Consider the following 20,125-nt stretch of genomic DNA (forward strand, 5'->3'; position numbering starts at 1 on the left):
TTTCAAACTGCAAGTTCTATCTCTCATTTGGTTGGGACTTATCAAATCAGTTGTAAATTATCTACAGAATGTAAGATAGCAGATCAGCAGGTCCCTGTTATCTGTCAATTATTTGTCCCTCTTATCTGGTATGTGGCCTAATTTTGAAAGGTTCAATGAGTTGTTTATTTTATTTTATCTCTATTTTGACATTTAACAATGGTACCATGATAATGCTGATAAACAATAGAAGCAATTGTCAACCACCACATGACTATGTTTCCAATCATGGTAGTAGAAGTTTGGCTCTTTCGATTAAAAGTTTTCTTTCTTTGTAATATATTTATCTTTCAGCTCTGTGGCTTTCCACTTCACATGCCATACACCGACATGAAGTCAGTCATAGAGAGAGTCCGTAGCACCGGAGTTCATCTCACTGAGTCACCGGACACTGAGTTTGCACTCGCTGTCCATATACATCCTTACCCTTGCAATGTTCTCTCTGTGTGGGTCTACATTGCCTCTTTGACAAGAAAACTCTGACAAATTGTAGAGAAAGTGATATATACCAATGGTTGGTGGGTGGGTGGGTGGGTGGGTGGGTGGGGGGGGATAATACGTTATTTGGTGGATAGAGACTTGTTACGGGTGACAAACTCTTCAAAGAGGGGGTAAGTACAGGTGTCCAAGTGGTACTGGTCTTGAGGCAATGAGGGGGTACCCACAGGTGTCCAAGTGGTATTGGTAGTGAGGCAATGAGGGGGTACACGCAGGTGTCCAAGTGGTACTGGTCATGAGGCAATGAGGGGGTACCCACAGGTGTCCAAGTGGTACTGGTCATGAGGCAAGAGAGTGCCTCCTGTCATACATAATATAACAAGGGGTTAGCCTACATGACTTGTGCCCCATGAATGCGTGACTCTTCGTAAAGTGTCATTGTTTTCACGATGGGTAGAAGAGGGAGGGACTATTCGTCCACAGTTTGATAGCTCTATATTTATTTGTTGAGCACTTAAATCAAGAAAAGAGAAAAACAATACATGGAAAAGTGCAATTACATACTTAATGTTAGCATCGATTGTGTCACAGCAGTACTAAAACCAGTACAAACATACATCATTACAAACATACATTATTACAAACATACATCATTACAAATGGATATAAAATGAAAAGTTAACAGTTTGAAGATCACAATCCTGTCTGGAGGTAAACATTTAAATCTACTTGGCTTTTGTGTTTAATTAACCTTCTTCAGAGGCCTGTGTTGATAACAAGCCTGTAAACAAATTCATACAGGAAGGAGAGTGCATCATTTTTGGTGGGATGCAGACTTACTGTAATCCTCCTCCTCCTCCCCCCCCCCCCTCCCCTGCACACGTACACAACACATTCCACATTCAAATCATTAGTGATGTAATATTTGCAATTATTGACATCCTTAGTACATTGGTGCCAAAATAGCATGTTAAAGGTTGATTCCGCCCATAGATTACTTAGCTCCCCATCCTCACCCACTCATCTCTCTCAACCCCCCCACCCCCATCTTCTCTCCCCCCCCCAAAAAAAATTTACAAACTTTATCCAGAAATTGCTCACTCGTAGGTTGCATTCCATGTGCGTTCACTTAAAGTAATATTAATCGATACCAATAAGTGCTGAAGTTCCATCCATATGTGATGCCAGTATGTGGCAATATCACCTTGAAATATAATTATATTTCCCTTTCATATTTTCAATGTGAAATTCTGTTGTCATTTATACATTGTATTACTTAAATGTGTAAATAAATATATCCACCTTGATATATCCAACAGCTGTTTTGTTTTATTCTTTATTTTTGCTGTGTAACAATGTTTATATGTTAATTAATTTTTCATTACTTTTATGATTTTTAATTCGCCTGTTACTTTTGGCACCTTTCAAGATGTGACACATGGAGTAAAATTTCTCTGTAAAGTTGTGGTGCCTTCAAATACAACAGATGAGCTAAAGAAAAACAATGCATGTTAATTAGTGTCAATCAGAATAAGTACTTTCAATTTCAAAAGTGATTAGTTTGAAATCATCCCCAAAAACGAGAACTCCATCGCCTTTGGTCGGCTCCACATGAAGCATTGTTTTGTGATATTAAAACAAATGTTTTATGATATTTAAATACAAGGGCGTAGGAACCGGGGGGCTGGGGGGGGGGCGCCAGCCCGCCAGTGAAAAATATAGGGGGGCGGAAGTATCGTTCCGCCCCCCCCGCTCCGCAAGTCAGAAAACCCCTTTTTCATTTCCAAATGAGAAAAAAAATCTCATTTGAAGCACCAAATTACATCTAAGGCCAGGTGAAAATGCAAAATTCTTTACAAAATGGAGTGGGTGTTGAAGTGTGCTATATTGCACCAAATTGCATCTGAGGCCACCTGGAAATGCAAAAAAATTCCAAAGGGGAGGGGGACACCCCCTCCCCTTAGACCCCTCCCCCAGGGCGGCCATCAGTCTTCAGCCTCCCCCCCCACTCAAAAGTACCTTCCTACGCCACTGTTTAAATATCAAAATGTGTCTGCTGGGCGACGAAAATCTCAGAAATGTATATTAGAAATTGTATATAGCAGGGTATCTTCTAATTCAGCGGTCCGCACACTTTTAGACTAGCGACCATGGGTCCTCTGTGGGAATTGAGCCATGACCCACCAGACTCCTTCCTCTCAGAATCGATGTACAGAATGCATGCCTGCTACTTTGAACTAAACACATGATAAAGTAAATCGATCGCCATTGACACGTTTCAAAAACTGTAGTGGATTTTCCGACGTCTGGAAAAATCCGTTGATTACGTTTTTTATTGCAATACTCAATGGAATTGGTAAATTTTCCAGAATGAAAAATCTCAAGAAGCTGTTTTGACCCAATCTTTTTCAGCTTTTCCAGTAAACTTGCTCATTACGTATATATTTTATATTGATTTTAAGTCTTACCGGGCACACTGTAGACAGCCTTTCATCTTATAAAAACAATGTCTGAACGTGGTATCACGTAGGTTTATTTGTTGAACTGGAACTACCTTGAAAAATGATCATGCAGATTATAGCAATACCGTTAATACAATGCAATGAGCTTAACAGCGCTAGTTACGATGCCTGGTCACTCAGCCAAGCGTATTCATAATCGATAAATACGGTACATTGCGAGGACATGTTGCACTCAATATATGAAGTGACTATATGTGTGTGTGTGTATATATATATATATATATATATATATATATATATATATATATATTATATTATATCGCTTCTCGGCCTTTTGGCTAAGATCATGTGTAGTATCTGTTCCCTTAGGGAATGGTGATACACACCTGACGATGATCACACAGTCACAGTCCCGATGCAAGGGGACTGGGGCTGAGAGCGGATCAGTCGTTTGGTAGTTTGGTTTTCGTGCCCAGGTTCTTTCCTGGGTGACTTTTTCTTAAAAAGTATATTATATTGCGGTAATCTTCGATGACAAATATGCCCCAATATTACCCAAGGCAACGAGGTCAAAATTCCAAATGTTGACTGTGGTCTAAGGGACCCTTTCCTCTCTTGTGATTCTAATAATGTTATTTACATATTCTACTGTGTACTTTGTGAAGAGGGTAATTATGTAGGTGAAACAGGTTCTCGGTTCCACTTACGTTTCAATAATCACAACCACAACAAATATATATTCGTGATAATTTTGTAGAATTCCCGGTTTCCAAACATTTCAATCTTCATAGTAGATCTCTCAAAAAACTAAAATGTATTTTAATTGCCTCGAACTTCAAATCCGCAGCTGAACGTAAACGAAAAGAAAGCGATTGAATCTTTTGTATTAATTCTCACATCACCAGCCTCAACAAAGACTTGGGACCCCTTAACAACTTTCAGTTCTACTAACCTATGTAATCCGTTCTTTGTTCGTTAATCCGCTTTCTGTATAGTCATGGCTTATTTGGTTTTAATGCCATCAATACCACTTACACTTATCTAGCATAATACTTTCATTGTGTTACATTTTGTACTTTTCATTCGACTGCCAAGTATCGCTGAGGGGGGCCGAAATTCCAATATATTTGCTAAAATAATACTCCTTACCTGTAAATTATGAGTCATTTCTTAGGCTATTTCTCTGTATTTTCCTATAGATAAATTATTATATGATATAGAAGCCTAATTAATTGCTTTATCTCTTTGTATATGGACATCGCCTCATGCATGGCTAAAATCTGGAACTTCCTGCGCTCATAGTTGGTATTTTTTTAAATTTATTTTTTATTATTTGAAAGAATGGCACACCCAAGTAAAATTTAGGTAATACTAGTATAGAAGTTATTCGGCAGCCTTGTATTACCGCCGCCAATACTTATATATTGTCATATTGTGACGAGCCCGGCTCCTCCCATAGTAATACTATATCGGGACTCGAGATAGAAAGGTAATGGGGTTATCTTGATGCCGTATTTTATGTTTCTTCAGGAGACGTCTCGAAGGGCGATAGAGGAAAACAATGAGTTCTCAGAAAAACAAGTTGACACGATAGGATTTGATTATTGATTCGGTATAATTTCTTCTCTGTCGATTCTCTTACAACAAAATTACAATGATTTGACTCCGTCAATTACGCAATTAGAAGCAGTGATGAAATGGTGACGAAGCAATGACGAAGCGACGAACTGATGACGGAGTGATAAACTTGCGGGTCCATGCCGCCTTTTATACCTTACTTCTATAAAATCCCACTGCGCACAATCAGAAGGCAGCCAATAACCTGACCATCCTGTATTAGCTAACGATATAAATATCACTACGTATATGACTGATCTGCCCTCATTGGTTGGGAGTTTGGAAGTCCACCCCTTTCTATGGAAACTTCCATACCACGTGAGAAGAACTTTCTCGAATGTTCTACAGACACAATGGAATCTATTTTGGGAAAAGGCCCTGTAACAAGATTCAATAAGATAGTTAAAACTTCTCGTGGGAAAACTGAATCCATGACCTAGATAAATATATAAGGGGCCTGTAAGGTGTCTCGATGGTGTTTTTCGGTAACATCAAAGAGGCAGTATTACTATTTCATAACAATATATGCTAACAGTTTTTACAGATTTATTTATTTTTAATTAAAATTATAAATATAAAAAACAGAGAAGTAAGATGACACATTCTTGACAATAAGGGAATACTGTATTAGAAAATATATTGGAATTTTCGGTCCCCCCCCCCCTCCCGGGACCTTCAGCAATACTTGGCACTGAGTAATCGTCTATTCTCTGCTTTCATTTATCCCTATGATCTTCTTCTGGAGTACATTTTAGTTAAAGAATGTAATATTAAATACCGGAAGTTTAATACAACAGTGGGGGGGGGGGGGGGCTCTAGTGCCGGACTAGTAATTTACCGGTATAGCTGTGTGCCTGCTACACATAAATGCATACTAAGGGAAGTCCCAATTTAGGGCGCCACAGTCTATAGCTAAAATAAAGTAGACCAATTGCAGCTTTATGAAAACTCAGGGCCCTCTCCATCGCATGGAGAGGACCCTGTTTCTTCTTGTTTTCTCTTCTAAAGCAGGCAAGTACAAATAGACAGCACAACCGACGCAAGCAAGGTGGCCCTTTCGTATCGGTCAAACAGATGGACAGATTCCCGCTCATGACTTTAAGCGCGCAATGATTTTCACAATGTATGTATTTTAGATACTCCTGTATGCAGAACTCTAGAAGAAGCCCTCATTAGCTTATCAAAGCCGTAAGCTTACCGAAGTCAGTCTCTTAGATTCATATTTAACGTCCATGATTTTGAATTGTCAACAACTCTGTAACTGGACGACATACACTAATCTTGTTGTGACTCGAACTCGGGACCTTATATGTGAAAGCACCGGCGTTGACCTCTGAGCTCACACTCCTAGCATACTATCGTGTTGGGGAACATTATCGTGTTGGGGAATCACCCAGTGCGCATGCCACCGTCGTTCCGGTGGCGTGTTCGTGCCGTCCCCGCGCCGGCCTCGAAACGCCGCTGTAACGCCGGTGTGGCAGTAATGAGTGTCCGGGCGTCCGTAGGACACTTATTACTAGGAAATAGTGTCTCATTTGCGTGAATAGTGTCTCAGGGACACTTTCCCTTGCTTTCTACGCCACCGTGGAAAGTGTCCGGGTTCTCTTCAAAGAGCTTTAACGTGGTTCTGTTGAGTGACAAACATTTCTGGCCCTATATACGTTCCCTTATTACTTAAAAGGAGGTAATTTACTAGCGAAGACCAGGTTGACAATTATATATCGGTCAGCATGCACCCTCAAAACTCGGTTAAAGCATAACTAATACTTCGAGTGTCGACTGTTGTGGGAGGAGGCGGCAAAATGTTATTATTATCATGGAGACTACACTCCAGAGGGACGCTGTCCGCTCTATTTCGATCGTCGACTGTCAGAAGGCTGCATAATGAATGTTAAACTTATCTTCCGAACTAATTAGTCATGTCTGTCTGACTCTGCTGCTTATCAATCGTTACTACCATTAGGTAGTTGTTTGGAAGGTCGGAATTTCTAAACGTTGGAGAAAGATCAACCATGTAGGTCGAAGGTAAATGTATTTTAACCGATACGCGGCGGCGATAGTTCCCCGCCATCCGGAGCACGGAGGTCAATTCCGGGGTCAGAGCAGGGAGTTGTTATGGAAAAACTCCCTGGTCAGAGTCAATATATTTTATTCAGTACGCGGGAAATGTGGAAATCTCCCGCTCTACGTTCTAGGTGTGACAAAGTTTTTATTTCACGCATGCGTATTTGCATTCTACTGTAAAATGTATACTGCTGTTTACTCAGTGAAGTAAGCCGAATGTGCCGTCTACATCGTTACATGTCGCAGGCCCAAAATTTCTTAGTAGTTGCATATATGCACGCACAGTAATAATTGCATTAAGAGTTGAGACCGTTAACTTACTTAGCCCGATCTGATATTACAAGATGACTTCTCCTGACCTGGATACCGATGACGAGTAGGCCTACATTATCATTGGAAAATATCTTTCGTCAGGACTGTACCCTGAAAAGTCTACGTTAAATCTAGAAAGATCGATAAGGGGAAGATCGAAGAGTTTTAGACTGACGGGAGATGCCGATCTAGTTTACGTCGGCCCACATGGCAACGAAGATAGGCCCTTGACCAAAGCCCACAAAATTAAAGCTTACAAGAAGGGTTTGGTGGTAAGTGTATTATTTGTTTATTTGTATAAAACTTTTAGGAATTATTTCCACTGAAGAAAATGATTCCATAGATATGCATATAACTTGAACTAAGTGCATTGGCCATTTGGGCCTTGCAGATTATAGGTATATTTTATTATTTGTAATCACCTAAGAGTAGAACTGAAAAGTCTAAACTTTATTAGTGTTAGAGAATATCGTGCTGCATAATTAGTCGGCAAGACACGAATAGTATTAGGCTACTATAGGCTAGCCTACTGTAGCCTAGGAGTAGGACTTCGAGAGTTAACCCTTTTTGCAAATAATTTGCTTTATTCAAATTTAAGCCACTCCGATTGGCAATCTCTGAAATAAAGCCTACTTGGTATAATTTTTGTTACTCTGGTAGTTGCCAAAACTCCCAGATCAGTTGTCAGTTACATATCAGCTGTGTATTGTGTACCCATGCTACCATGAGTATACAAGCTTTTAATTTCAATAATGATTATGTGTTTGAAATTGCTAGGTTAAAAACAAAAAGAAATCTTCAGGATAGGACTTTTCAGATTTTCTGAAAGATATGTCCTGGGATTAGTCCCCTTACTAGTTAAAACACAAGGTAGCAAGGGATAGGGGGGGGTCCCTGTCTTGTCCATTTGGAGGATCAATTAAATTAATGAGTATTACTTTATTATCTCTTTCTTTTTAGAGGTTTTCCCATATTTTTTTAATATATTGGTGCCGGGATGTGCACAGACACTGCAGCAGGTCGAATATATGCTATAGGTAATCAGTTGGCCACCTGCCCATCACTTCATTGTCAGAAGGTTAGCTGTGTTGGCTAATAATTTTTAATAAGTTTAATGGGCCTTTTTGCTGGTGATATTTTAATTATGCAAACATGTACATGGTTATGGTATGAATATTCATTAAACATTCTTCCACAGTAATTAAGGTTGTTAATATATGCACAAAACAATGTTGCAATTAAATTAGTGCAGGTTAAACCATGGAGCTATAAACCTGGGATTATAGCTCCATGGACCAAGTTTGTATCATTTATATTAAATTTGCAATGTATTATCACATGTAGACACTGCTTGGTGATATACTGTAGTATTGCTAGAATAGTGACCAGAATGGACCTAAAAAACTGATATAGGCCTAGTGTAATCTCTTTGACAAATTTGAGGGTGGGTGAATAAATTTCTATTCAGGAGGATAGCTGGTTGTTGAGAGAAACAATTGAAAAAAGAGCAAATAAAAATGCACAACAATTTGCTTTCGGTTTATCCCACATGTTATCATGAACTTATTTGACCAAATGATAGGAGTATTTTGGTATAAGACCCTAATTTGAAAGAAAGGGATCTGAGAAGGTGGCTAAATCAATAGAAATATCAGGTTCATTTCAATTTCTGTAAGAGTCCTTGTAGGACACGAGTGGTGACAATTTCACCACCTAAGTATTATTTTCATCTGCATTTCAGCAGGAGGCACATGTACACCTGATTTTGATGGAATCTGCAATGGAAGTTGTGTAACATGTTTTGTTTTTTCAAATACCTATCCTAGCTCATAGGCCTTACATGTTAATGGAATACATATGGACCACCTTATGCGTTCAGCTTATAAATGCTAGGCCTGGGTCGAAAATACTGTTCACAAGCAGCACAGTTAATTATCACTAAATCACTTTGTTTTTTGTCATCTAAAGGCAATATTTGTTTGCATGATTGTAACTGCAAAGTCATTCACCATATGCATATCAAGTTATCAACCGATGCTTAAAGTTTGCATCCCTTTGTTGGCCAGTGCAAGAGTATAAGGAGTATGTGTGGAGATTGCCCAGAGAATGAAAGATCTAGCTCATTCATTTGTTCTCAAAGTTATAATTTACTAAGCATATATTAAAGATGATCATGATGGTGGTACATTCAGTAGACTTAATGACTCGCAGTACTGTCAGGAATTTTCATGTACTGCAGCCATAAACACAAATTTCGCTAAGAACACATTTTGGTATTTTTTTTAGCTGCGTATAATTAAAGCAACAGGAAAACCTTTACATAGGACTTCATAATTATCTGATATGAATTTCAAAATGAAAAGAAAACTGAATTGTGATATGAAGCAAGAATGACACATGAACATAACAGAGTTCAGTAGTTGAATTGTTGTCATAAAGAAGTATCCGAGAAAATGTCCTAGGTACGTACATTCATATGCAGTTCATAACTAAAATACCAACAGAGCCATAGCCTTTTGTCCATAATTCATCCCCAATGAACCCATATGCTTATTTCAACATCTATTTAAGTAAAATTTGCTACTTGGTTAATAACCAAGAAGTCTTTCCTTCCATACTGTAACTCTACAGTGTGAATTTCTGTCATTAATATAAAAAAATCTGCAAATTCCCTTCAAAGATTAATTTGTAACATTTCTAAATGCTTACAATATATAGATACCAAAGTATAGGTTGTACCAATTGATGCTTCCTACATCAGTTAGGTGTAACCCTGTCATCTCATTACTGCTTCCTACATCAGTTAGGTGTAACCCTGTCATCTCACTGACAGATTCCAAGGCAATTTTCTGACTAACTATCAATCACTCATCCAGGTACTTATACATCTGTTCCCCCCCCCCCCACCCCACATTCAAAGGTGATGAAAATGGTTACCAGGCCTATGATAGTCCCTAGTGACAATTACCATCTAGATTGTCAGCTAGATCACTGCATGTGACTTGCATCTCACTTCAGAGATTTCCCATTGGACTTCCATATAACAACTGGGTTTGACAAGTCAGTAAGTAACAGGTTTGGTAATGAAGAAAAAAATTGGTAAAAGAGTCTTCCAGTGTGAGTTACAATAAAAAAAAAACAATTGAATGTTTAGCATTTTACAAAACTCAGATATAAATGACTTGAACATCAGTTCGTATGATTAGATTGTGTATGGTTCTGAATGCCATTTTACTTCTTTTTTTAGATGGGTGTGGATATGATTGGACCCCTTCCAGAGACCATCAATGGAAATAAGTACATCATATAAACCCTATGTGACTATTTTTCAAAATGGCCAGAGGCTGTTGCTGTAAGAAACAAAACAGCAGAAACTGTTGCAAACTTTCTGTTTGAAACCATGGCCAGGTAAATATCCATCTACTTTTGTTTCTACTTTACATGGAATTAGTTACGCAGACCTGCATTTGCACTGTTTTAACTGTGACCCAGAAAGCGGCCAAATGGTTACAGGAATTTATAGAAGTTGTTTTTTAAGTTAATGTCAATAAAATGTTAGTGGGATATGGTCAGTGCTTTTAACTTACTTTTTTTTTTTTAAATCAGTGCTGAAATGATTTCCTGATTAAACCATGTAGCCATTCTGCAGATGCCAGTAGTTCATTACATTACTCGTAATCAATATTTTAACAATAGTTATTTAAATGTTTCCATTTATTTAGATTTGGGTGCATGAAAATTGTCATCTCAGACCAGAGAGGAGAATTTGTTAATGCTCTGAACAAGTCCCTGTTTGACATGATAGGGGTAGACCACAGAAAATCCTCTAGCTACCACCCACAGACCAATGGGCTTGATGAAAGATTCAACCAAACTCTGCAAAGGTCACTCATCAAGGTTGTCAATGAAAACCAATATGACTGAGATGAAATGCTGTCTTCAATTCTCATGGGGTACCATACAGCCAAACATGGTTCAATAGGTCTTTCACCTTTTACTGTGATGTTTGGAAGGTTTGTAATAATTTAAACCTGCCATTGCTGAATAGAGATTTACATTTGCTAAGGCCATATACAGAGAAAAAGCAATCAGGGATAAGAGAGTTTGGACAAATCTTGCATAGCTACACCAGTCCTCTGTACGATAAAATCTAATTTGACACATCCCGAAAAACCGCTAAATAGAGGACCATCAATAACCCAATTTAAGTTACAATATCTAAACAAATAAATATTAACCCTGTATATGGTACACTCTGCAGCAAGTACAAAATATGAACATTCATTAAACTGTAAATGCATGCCCATTAACTTAAAAGATACATGCAATTAATGTCACTGACAATGGTTTTGTTTTTCATATACTATATATTTATCATAATTGACTGGTATGCAAGTTGGACCTATAACAGCACAGAATATATATAAGGGTTTTATATTTGTGCTGGTTTGAGTATGTGATGTGACTCAAATTTCTGGTTCAATGGTCTTAATAGTGAAAATAAAATATATAAAAATTTATTTATTCTTCAGTCAACAAAGTGTTGTGAATAATTGAATGTTAATTTATCTTCATATATCCAGAGAGCCATTGCGACCAGTCGACATTGAAGACTCCATTGTCCAACCAGAAGCTCCTACTACAGACTGCAGCGATGCACAGCGGGAGAGGGTTTTTGAACTCATGTCACAGTCGCGGGACATAATCAAAGGTGTTGTGAAAGAAAATATTGGCAAAGCCCAAGAACGGCAAAAAAAGAATTTGGATAATAGGCACCAAAAAAGGTAATTATATAATGCTATGTTGTACATTGAAGTTGTAGTTAAATGAATGGCAACATATACATTGTATTATGATGTTTACGTATATATGCTGGATTTTATTTTATTCAGAGCTTTGAAGTTGGTTCCAGTGTTCTCGTACGGAATGCTAGAAAGGATGTCCGAATAGGAGGGAAGCTTGAAAACTCTTGGCTAATCGGGCCGTATGAAGTGAAGGCTGTGAATGAGAAAGGACTGTACACACATATTAACAGTACCACAGGCCTTCCTCAGAAGAAGAAATTCAATTCAATTTTACTTAAAGAATTTTGCACAAGTAAGATTTCTTTGCAGTATTTTTTTTTTTGGGGGGGGGTGGGGGAGGAGGAGGATTGGCATGATTCCTCCAGAATTTCCTTAAAAATAATCAGCAACTTAATCAGTTCTGAGTATTTGCTGGCTTATGTGAGGGTAAAGGACTGTAGCGGTCTTCACACAATAAATCAGTTTCGACTTAATGGCCTAAGAAATTAACCATTATTGCCAACAATAATAAAGACAGGAATAAGTTAATTAGAAGAAAACTTCAGTTCCCTGACAATTGTTTTCAGAAATTAAATTCCATTTGTTTTAGTTTTGAGAAGATAATTTTATGTGATGTCAGTTTGAAACTCTGCAATTTAATGTTCAACTTCTGAAGAGCAGCTTTCCTGGCTTTAATAATAATCGTAACCTATTCATTCATGCTGGCGTGTGTGTGCGTGTCTTTGTAACGCCCACATTGTAAAAATCGAAGCTTAGATTGATCCCATAGTTTGTGCAAAAGAGTACATTGTTGAGTACAATCAGCGTATTGTATTGTTTGAGGTCAAAGGTCATTCGGGTCAAATTGTGAAACCTTGTAAACATGGTATCTCAATATTGGAAGCTTGGGCAGATCTCGTACTTGGTAAGATAGTGCATAACATATTGAGTAAAAGAAACTGTTTGATTTTGTCGGAGGTCATAAAGGTCATTTGAAGTCAAAAAATGCCAAACAGTTACCTCACTCCCCTCTAACCTGTCCCTACACTAACGCACCTTCCTAAACATAATATCTCAGAAGCTTGGAACGATCGCATATATGGTATGTAATTGTACCACATTGAGTACAGAAGCCTAATGTTGTGGGCCGAGGTCATAGGCGTACGGGACCATTTTAGTTTGGGGGGGGCAGAAAGTTTTGTGCCCGAAAGTTCCCATGACACTATCTAAGCGGAGCGCCACCATCGGTTGGTGCGTAGCGTACAAGAAAATTGTTGGCAAAAAAAGCCTCTCAGATTGCCGAAAACGGCACATCTGAGGCCTTGCAAATTCCATATAAACATTCTTTATTTTATAATCTCACATTTTAGAAATTTACACTTCCTCAAAAATTTGGCAAATTAGAAGAAGAAAAATTGGTTACATCACTTTGAAGAGGAAAAATAGGACAGAATATTTTTTAAGCTCATATTTAGTTACCGTATTTATTATTTTAACACAGTACTGAGCTACCTCCAGAAAAACATACATTGTTCAACGACACGTAGGCGGGATAATGTCGCTGTGTCGGGTGAGACTGCAATTTGTCTCACAAAACAGTATAAAATGTAACAAAGAATATGATAAACCTGGACTTCTAGGCTTGTAGGCACTCCCCCCCCCCCCCACCATCCATTCCATCAAAAGGAAAATGTTTCTTATATACACTCATGTCGGAGATGTCCAGGTATACAGTTGACTAGTTAGAAAAAAAATTGATCGCGCAAAAAGCGTGGTAGCCCAGGTGAGCTGTGCTTACGGTGGTGTTACACGGAAATATTCGGGCATCATTATGCTAAATAAAGAAAATCAATGAATTGTCGGGCAAAAATTTGAAAAAGATTTGGGCAAGCTACTGCATATTTATATATATATATATATATATATATATATATATTTATATATATATATATATATACATATACAAATATATATATATATATATATATATATATATACATATATATATATATATATATATATATTGTTTCTCCTCTTAGGCTGCCCGAATTTTTCAGGACTTTTGCCCGACTTTCTTGTCCTCTGGAAATTTGTTTTTTAAGACTCCCCCCCCCCCAGGCCTATTTTTACAATTCATGGTTAAGTAAGTTTCCAGTGTGCTATGATTGTGTTCTTTGCTTTGATTCAACAGAGATCTGTTTGCAACAGTTTTTCTTCAAGTTCCACGAAGCAGTTGTATGACCACTTACAAGTACTTACTGTACTTACAAGTACAGTAAGTGTTAAATATTTCATGCAGTTACTGATACCAACCTCAGTGGTATACATTGGCAGTTACAAGCAAAATTTTGTAGTGCTTAAGCAATTCTCAAAATTCAAGCACAAACAAATATTGATTAATATTAATGATAAAGGTGCTCTACCTGTTACCTATCATCATCATCGCTCGGCCAAACGCTTTTAGATGTTTCGCTACTTGTTGCAAACTTTTGTTGTGCTATATAGTAATGATATGTATACTTTCAATGGTTAAGCACTACATTTAAAGGAACTTTTTATTGAAAAATGGGATCCAGTCCTAGGCTTCTGGTCATATCATTGTTTGTAAGTTTATCGCCCTAAGCCTTGCCTTGTCATGAATTTTACTTTCTGTGATTGAGTGCTTGAACTGTGGCCCGTCCTGCCAGAAAATTTGAATCTAACACTGACTTACGTCGAGACGTGACCTTAGTGCTGCACATAGGTCACACTTGATCAGATCTCACTCTAAGCTTGGCATTGATACAATACACAGGAATGCGTACAGACTTCAATAGGCTATCAACTTGCCATACTGTATATCTGAATGCTCGCATGCTCAAGGAGGATCAGATCCCACACTTGGGGATTCAAGTTGCTATACTCTGAATAATCGCATGCTTAAGGAGGATCAAGCAGACCCCACAAATGAGGTGATCAACTTGCTAGTCTGAATCTCACATGCTCAAGTAGGACGAGACGTACAAGGGCGATCAACTTGCTATAGTTTGCATTCTCGCATGCTCAAGGATGATCAGACCCTACAATTTGGGTGATCAATGTCCTATAGTATAAATTATTGCATGGTTAAGGAGGATCAGACCCACAAGGGCGAACAACATGCTAGTCTGAATATACTCCATACATGCTCACGGTGGATCAGACCCACAATTGGGGGATCAATTTGCTACAGTCTGAATGCTCGCATGCTCATGGAGGATCAGATCTGCATTTGTGGCAATAAACAATATTGCTAGTCTGAATGCTTCACCTTGTTATTATCGAATGCTGCAACATACATCACTTTGAAGTACCCATTCGTAATGATTGCTGAAATCATGTTTTCACAGTAATATTTACTTTCTATTTAATTTCTGTAACTTTAAAGCAATGCTTACTATTCATGCGTCCTTTTCTGCAGGCTGAGTTACCTCAATGACGTTCTTGTCTCTCATGCTATGGACCATCTCTACCACCTTGTCACAGGTTGCACCGAAACAGAAGCTGAAGCAGCCTGTAGTCAACTGCGCAAAAGCTTACCAAAGTAATGATCCTGATGCACAATTATCTTTTCAATATGATAAGTGGTGTAAACATGCATTTTTTTTAGCTTGAATGTGGTTACTTATTAACTTCTCTATTCAGTCAATAATTTTAAACTTTTATGTATAGGTATAGGTTGGTGCCAAGGGTCAGAGCATTTCACCAGGATATGAAGGGAGGCTATCCAAGCTGAATATGATCAGGTTGGAGATAATCAGGTGTTTGAGTATAACAACCAGTGGTTAAGACAAGAACTTGATAATTTATGATAAAAAGGTTTCTTTCATGCATATCGTTATTGTTTGTCCCCCCACCCCCACTGATAGACAATTCCAGAAAAAAAATCCCGCTTAAAGTTTAAGTATGTTTATATGTGCAAGATAGATTAAAAACAGCAAGCAACAAGAAAAACAAAGCATAAATGCCGTCAGATAGCACTTTTTGGAACTGGCAATAAGTGTCCTTATATTAAGCAATATTTAATTCACACATTCCCTCTGTTCAAACCACACTAGATTGGTTTTTCAATTCAATTCATACCCCCCCCCCCTCTCTCACAGACACACTTCCTCCCCCTCCATATATATCAAAGGGTCTGTTTTTCTCCCCCTGGCAAGGAGGAAAATGTGCACACAATTAGTATACTGAATAGAATTAGTATTTCTATTATCTTATAATGCATAAGTAATGTCATTGTAAGGTTGAATCAAGAGCAATGTTCCCAGAGAACTCCAGTCAGAATGATGGTATAAGTAAATCCTGGGATTGTTTTTGTTGATTGTGAAGTTCAAAGGACTGTAAGGTGACAAAATTCTAACAAAAGCCTCACATAACAAGCATATATTTTACCACACGTAGAAATTAAGTTGTTCTATTGGTAGTTGTAATCTATAAACTCATGTGTCACATCCAGGACAGTAAATGGCAGTTAGTTCATCTTTCTTCAGGTAAATGGAAGTTTTACATTCACCATCTAATTTGTTCAATTCTGTTCTGCCATGCTTTGCTTTGGTCACACGAATAGGTACTTATTAACAGAAAACTGGCTAAAACAAGCAGAACAATTATCTTTCCAAGATGAGGGAAGCCAGCTCACTTGATATAGCATACATTCATTGTTAGTTCTAAGCATAAACTTAGAGTCGTGACGGTATGGGTTAGAAAAAAATGATTTGTCATATTGCGTCATCTCAATATCAATGCTTAATTTGTTTGCTGATTTAATAAACATATGCGTTAATACTTGTGTGTGCGGTATGACACCTGGCTTCAAACACGCTATCTCAAGAAGGGAAGCTTGGAAAATGTAAGATTTGGTATGTATGTGAATCATATTGATTATATCCTATATTTTTGGGGTGGATGTCAAAGGGTAAACAGGGTTCAAGTTGTGAAAACCTTGTAAAAATTACAAGTTCAAGAAAGGAAGCTGAACAGATATCATATTTAGTCTGTAAGTATACCACATGGCTAAAAGAGGCCTTTGTTATTGTGGAGATTAACAGTGGTCAAATTTTGTAAACCTTTAAAACTTGATATCTCAAGATGAGGAAGCTGGAAGAAATCTCATATTTACTGTAGTATGTATCACATTGAGTGAGTACAAGCAGGCTATCAGTGGCCATTTGTGTCAGCATCTGTCATTGTGAATATACTGTTTGTCAATTCTCGCTGTATTACTAAGATCAAGTGTGTCAGTATGTCCCATTCATATGAAAGGATACTCATGTTGGATCATAGAAACCACAGTCTGGTTTATGCATACATGCTACTTGACAGCTGTCCTCATATGCCATTCAAGTATATCAAGGCAAGTAACAACTGGGATATAGTTTCTTTATCTGTGATGCATTATGTAGTTGTTGCAACTGAATAAGCGTTTTCGTAGAAAAGGTCTTGTATCATGTAAGTTAACTAAAATCTCAATTAAAGATGCGGAAGTAGAACGCACTCATCATACAGTATATCTAGGTGTTTGTATTGATGACAAACTAAGTTTCACTGGTCATATAAGCAGAATACTTAAACGGGTGTACTTCATAGTCTCAACTCTATCGTATATAGTTCCATATTTTCATGTTGATGTAAGGAAAAGAGTTTTTACTGCCAATATCTTACCACACCTTATATATGCTGTTTCTGCTTGGTATCACTTTTTACTAATTAAAGATAACAAGAGAATTTTTTTTTTTTTTTAAGTATTGTTCTAGAATTTTTAATATAGATTTTAACTTTCTTATGAGTACTGTAAACAATCCTGCTAAAAATGAGTTCATTAGAAGTGTAAATTGCATACAGAGAAATGACAGACATTCTTTGCATACCGAACTTAACTCTCTACTTTGAGAAACTACTAGGTATAATCTGAGAAACAAAGCAATAACACCAAAATTCAGAATTAATGTGTATAGATAGTTTTATAGTTTATTTATCGTGCTGCTATTTACAAAATGGTAATCTGGATAATTTATTGTAGACAGCTGCACTTGTACGTTTTGTATATATATATATGTGTGTATATGTATGCGTGTATGTATGTGTGTATTTATGTATATGTATGTATGTGTATATATGTGTATTTTTATTTTCAGTGTTGACTGGCCTTGGATGCTCCCCAGTAAAGGATTCAGGTGATTATACTGTTGACTGTGTCAAGACCAAACTTTTAGTGCAAAGAATATTTATTTAATGTCAAAGGAAAAGGTGGGCCAAATATGTAGACAAAAAGCAAGAGAAATGTTAACTGATACCAAGTTGTGTGAATTGTGTACAAATATGATTTTACTGGCTTCAGCTTGCATTTCCCAATTAGCCCTAATTGATTTTTTTTTCTGTTCCAACATTGGAACAATAGTCATTGAGATACTTTGACTAACACTAAACAATCTGCTGAGTGTAGTAGAACTGGTTCTCACACAGCCTCCTTTCCCAGTATTTATGTTAAGCCTGATACTTAGTGTGACCAGCAGCATGTCATTTGAAGGTAGTCTGTATAGGCCACAAAGTTGTATTGTGACATCAAGAAGTACTTTCCTTGAGGTCTTTATAAACTCCAAATTTTTCTCAGACATTTTAAAAGAACATGCAAAAGGACAGAATGTCCCAGTGAGGTAAATTTCCTACAGGTGGTACAAAAACAGTTTAATAATTTTGACCATCGGTGACCATATTTTAGTATCTGGCATATTTGAAGCCAATGCAACATAACTTTCAGCTTATTTTTGTTGAAAATAATTGATATAGCTTAGAGGCCTTTATGCCCATTAACAATACATCGTAGCAACAAACGTTTTTGGTGTTTATCAATACCAGTTGTGCATGGTGAGATATTCGTTTGGAAATACCTTCTAATGAATAATGCACTGCCTGACTGCAGGCAATATATCATGATTCGATTGTTGACATGTCATGAACACACGAAAACACCCTACACAAACCCTCTGCTCCTATACCATATGATTTTATATTGCTTCCCAAGTACCATTTCCAACCAGCTAGGCATTGCCCAATCTTAAAATATAGCACATGAAAAGGAATTCCCAAGTATTTTCACCATAGTTAACATTCACAGCCTGTCGATAATTGGATTAACAATAGTCTACCTTTAATTGATTGCCTGACCAACAAATACTGCTAGGCTACAACTGTGGACGCCAAAGCATGGTTTACTTTGATTTATGTAACCTTTTTTTCCCATGTGAATGTCATTTTGTCTTGAGATCCCCAAGATTTCAAAAGTTACTAGATGTGAGGCTATCTGTTATTGTCAATGGTTGTCAAGCATTAGTATTAAAAGTAGAAGGGAAATTGGATGATTTTTATAAAACAAAGTATTTGAAACAGCTTGTACTAAAAATAAAGAAACAGATACAGTTGTTCTATGTCACAATAGACGTAGGATGTTGCACGAGTCTTGCAGCACTTTTGTCATTTTTTAGAAATGTATTTATCTTATGCAGCAGAGAACATGAAGGAGAATTAAATTTGCAATAAATTTTAAATTAAATTGATATTTCCATTCATTTGTGTCTGTCCAAATAGTATCATGCAAGAAATCATTAATGACCATATATTTCAGCCGTTCATCATGTAGCGAAATTGGTCTAAAGTTCCTCTATAAATCCTGCCATTAAGAAATGCAATTAAGATGAAAAGGCATACTCCAAAGAAGCCTTGCTGTCCTGATGTTTTTGCACTACGTTTCCATACAGAAGAGCTTGTAGGACACATTTATCCGTGCTATTCTCTCATCCTGTCCGCGCGGACAGAAAATCACCACACACGGACGTTTTTTCCTAGTTAATAGTGTCCGTCCGGACAGATAATACTGTCCGCCGGACACAATTCCCCCCGAGAAAGTTGTCCTACGGACACAATTCCCGTGGAATAGTGTCCGTGAGACGCCCGGACACTATTCCCTGTCACACCGGCACTGTTTGCATACTGAAATTCCGGGGAAAGACGGCTGACGGCGATCCGCCGTCGTTTCGCCTCTGGCAAAATTCAATCTAACTGTACTCTTGCAACTGTTGAGGTTGAAACGGACATACATGTTGTATAGTTATGTACTCTTCACTAAGATGGCTATGATGTATTATTTCTGCAGGTGGTCGAGGGGTTGGAGGCTGCCCCTCCCCAGTAGCGGAGCTAGAGACATTGGTTGGGGGGGGGGGGCGAGAATGGTCTATAGGGGCGCTATCGAGACTATCGAAGTGGAGCGCCACCACAGGTTGGCGCGGAGCGTACAGAAATGTTTTGAGTAAAGATACTCCCTAGATCGCTGGAAATGACCCTTTCCGGGCCTTGCTAATTTGCAGATAAACAAAGAATAAATAGGTGTCATCGCCA

General features: G+C 37.8%; 2 protein-coding genes and 1 pseudogene across 9 annotated transcripts in view; all 3 read left to right on the forward strand.

Moving 5' to 3' along the window:
* The window catches only part of LOC139973521 (coiled-coil and C2 domain-containing protein 2A-like), a 37,120-nt gene extending 35,327 nt beyond the window's left edge, over positions 1-1,793 (forward strand). For both annotated transcript variants that reach the window (XM_071980256.1, XM_071980257.1), the window contains exon 36: positions 334-1,793. In XM_071980256.1, the coding sequence (XP_071836357.1) occupies positions 334-522 (189 nt within the window). In that variant the 3' untranslated portion in view covers positions 523-1,793. The remainder of the gene's footprint in view (positions 1-333) is intronic.
* A 1,464-nt stretch (positions 1,794-3,257) lies between these two features.
* LOC139974613 (U2 spliceosomal RNA) lies at positions 3,258-3,469 on the forward strand (annotated as a pseudogene).
* Positions 3,470-6,029: 2,560 nt separating this feature from the next.
* On the forward strand, positions 6,030-19,708 carry LOC139973741 (uncharacterized). Of its 7 annotated transcripts, XR_011795321.1 has the most exons (7): positions 6,030-8,010; positions 10,180-10,340; positions 10,655-10,945; positions 11,516-11,716; positions 11,825-12,029; positions 13,908-13,991; positions 15,156-19,708. XR_011795321.1 is itself a non-coding variant. In XM_071980593.1 (6 exons), exons 4-6 carry the CDS (start codon positions 10,863-10,865, stop codon positions 15,280-15,282), a joined length of 411 nt encoding a protein of 136 aa, XP_071836694.1. In that variant the 5' UTR covers positions 6,030-7,204; positions 7,893-8,010; positions 10,180-10,340; positions 10,655-10,862; the 3' UTR covers positions 15,283-19,708. The 7 variants fall into 7 exon arrangements, 5 of the variants coding, with proteins under 5 accessions (XP_071836694.1, XP_071836697.1, XP_071836692.1 ...); XR_011795322.1 differs by lacking the exon at positions 13,908-13,991 and having other exon boundaries at positions 11,516-11,643; XM_071980593.1 differs by lacking the exons at positions 11,825-12,029; positions 13,908-13,991 and having other exon boundaries at positions 6,030-7,204; positions 7,893-8,010.
* The last annotated feature ends 417 nt before the right edge of the window (positions 19,709-20,125 follow it).

The sequence above is a fragment of the Apostichopus japonicus genome, chromosome 9 (assembly GCF_037975245.1).
Source record: "Apostichopus japonicus isolate 1M-3 chromosome 9, ASM3797524v1, whole genome shotgun sequence".
Classification (NCBI taxonomy): domain Eukaryota; kingdom Metazoa; phylum Echinodermata; class Holothuroidea; order Aspidochirotida; family Stichopodidae; genus Apostichopus; species Apostichopus japonicus.

Excerpts from the sequence above, each read along its gene's own strand:
- LOC139973741 (XM_071980591.1), top strand. The coding sequence starts at position 10,863 with ATGCTGTCTTCAATTCTCATGGGGTACCATACAGCCAAACATGGTTCA. Across the intron at positions 10,946-11,515 it reads TTTACTGTGATGTTTGGAAG|AGAGCCATTGCGACCAGTCG; the intron begins GTTTGTAATAAT and ends TCATATATCCAG. Across the intron at positions 11,717-15,155 it reads GATAATAGGCACCAAAAAAG|GCTGAGTTACCTCAATGACG; the intron begins GTAATTATATAA and ends CCTTTTCTGCAG.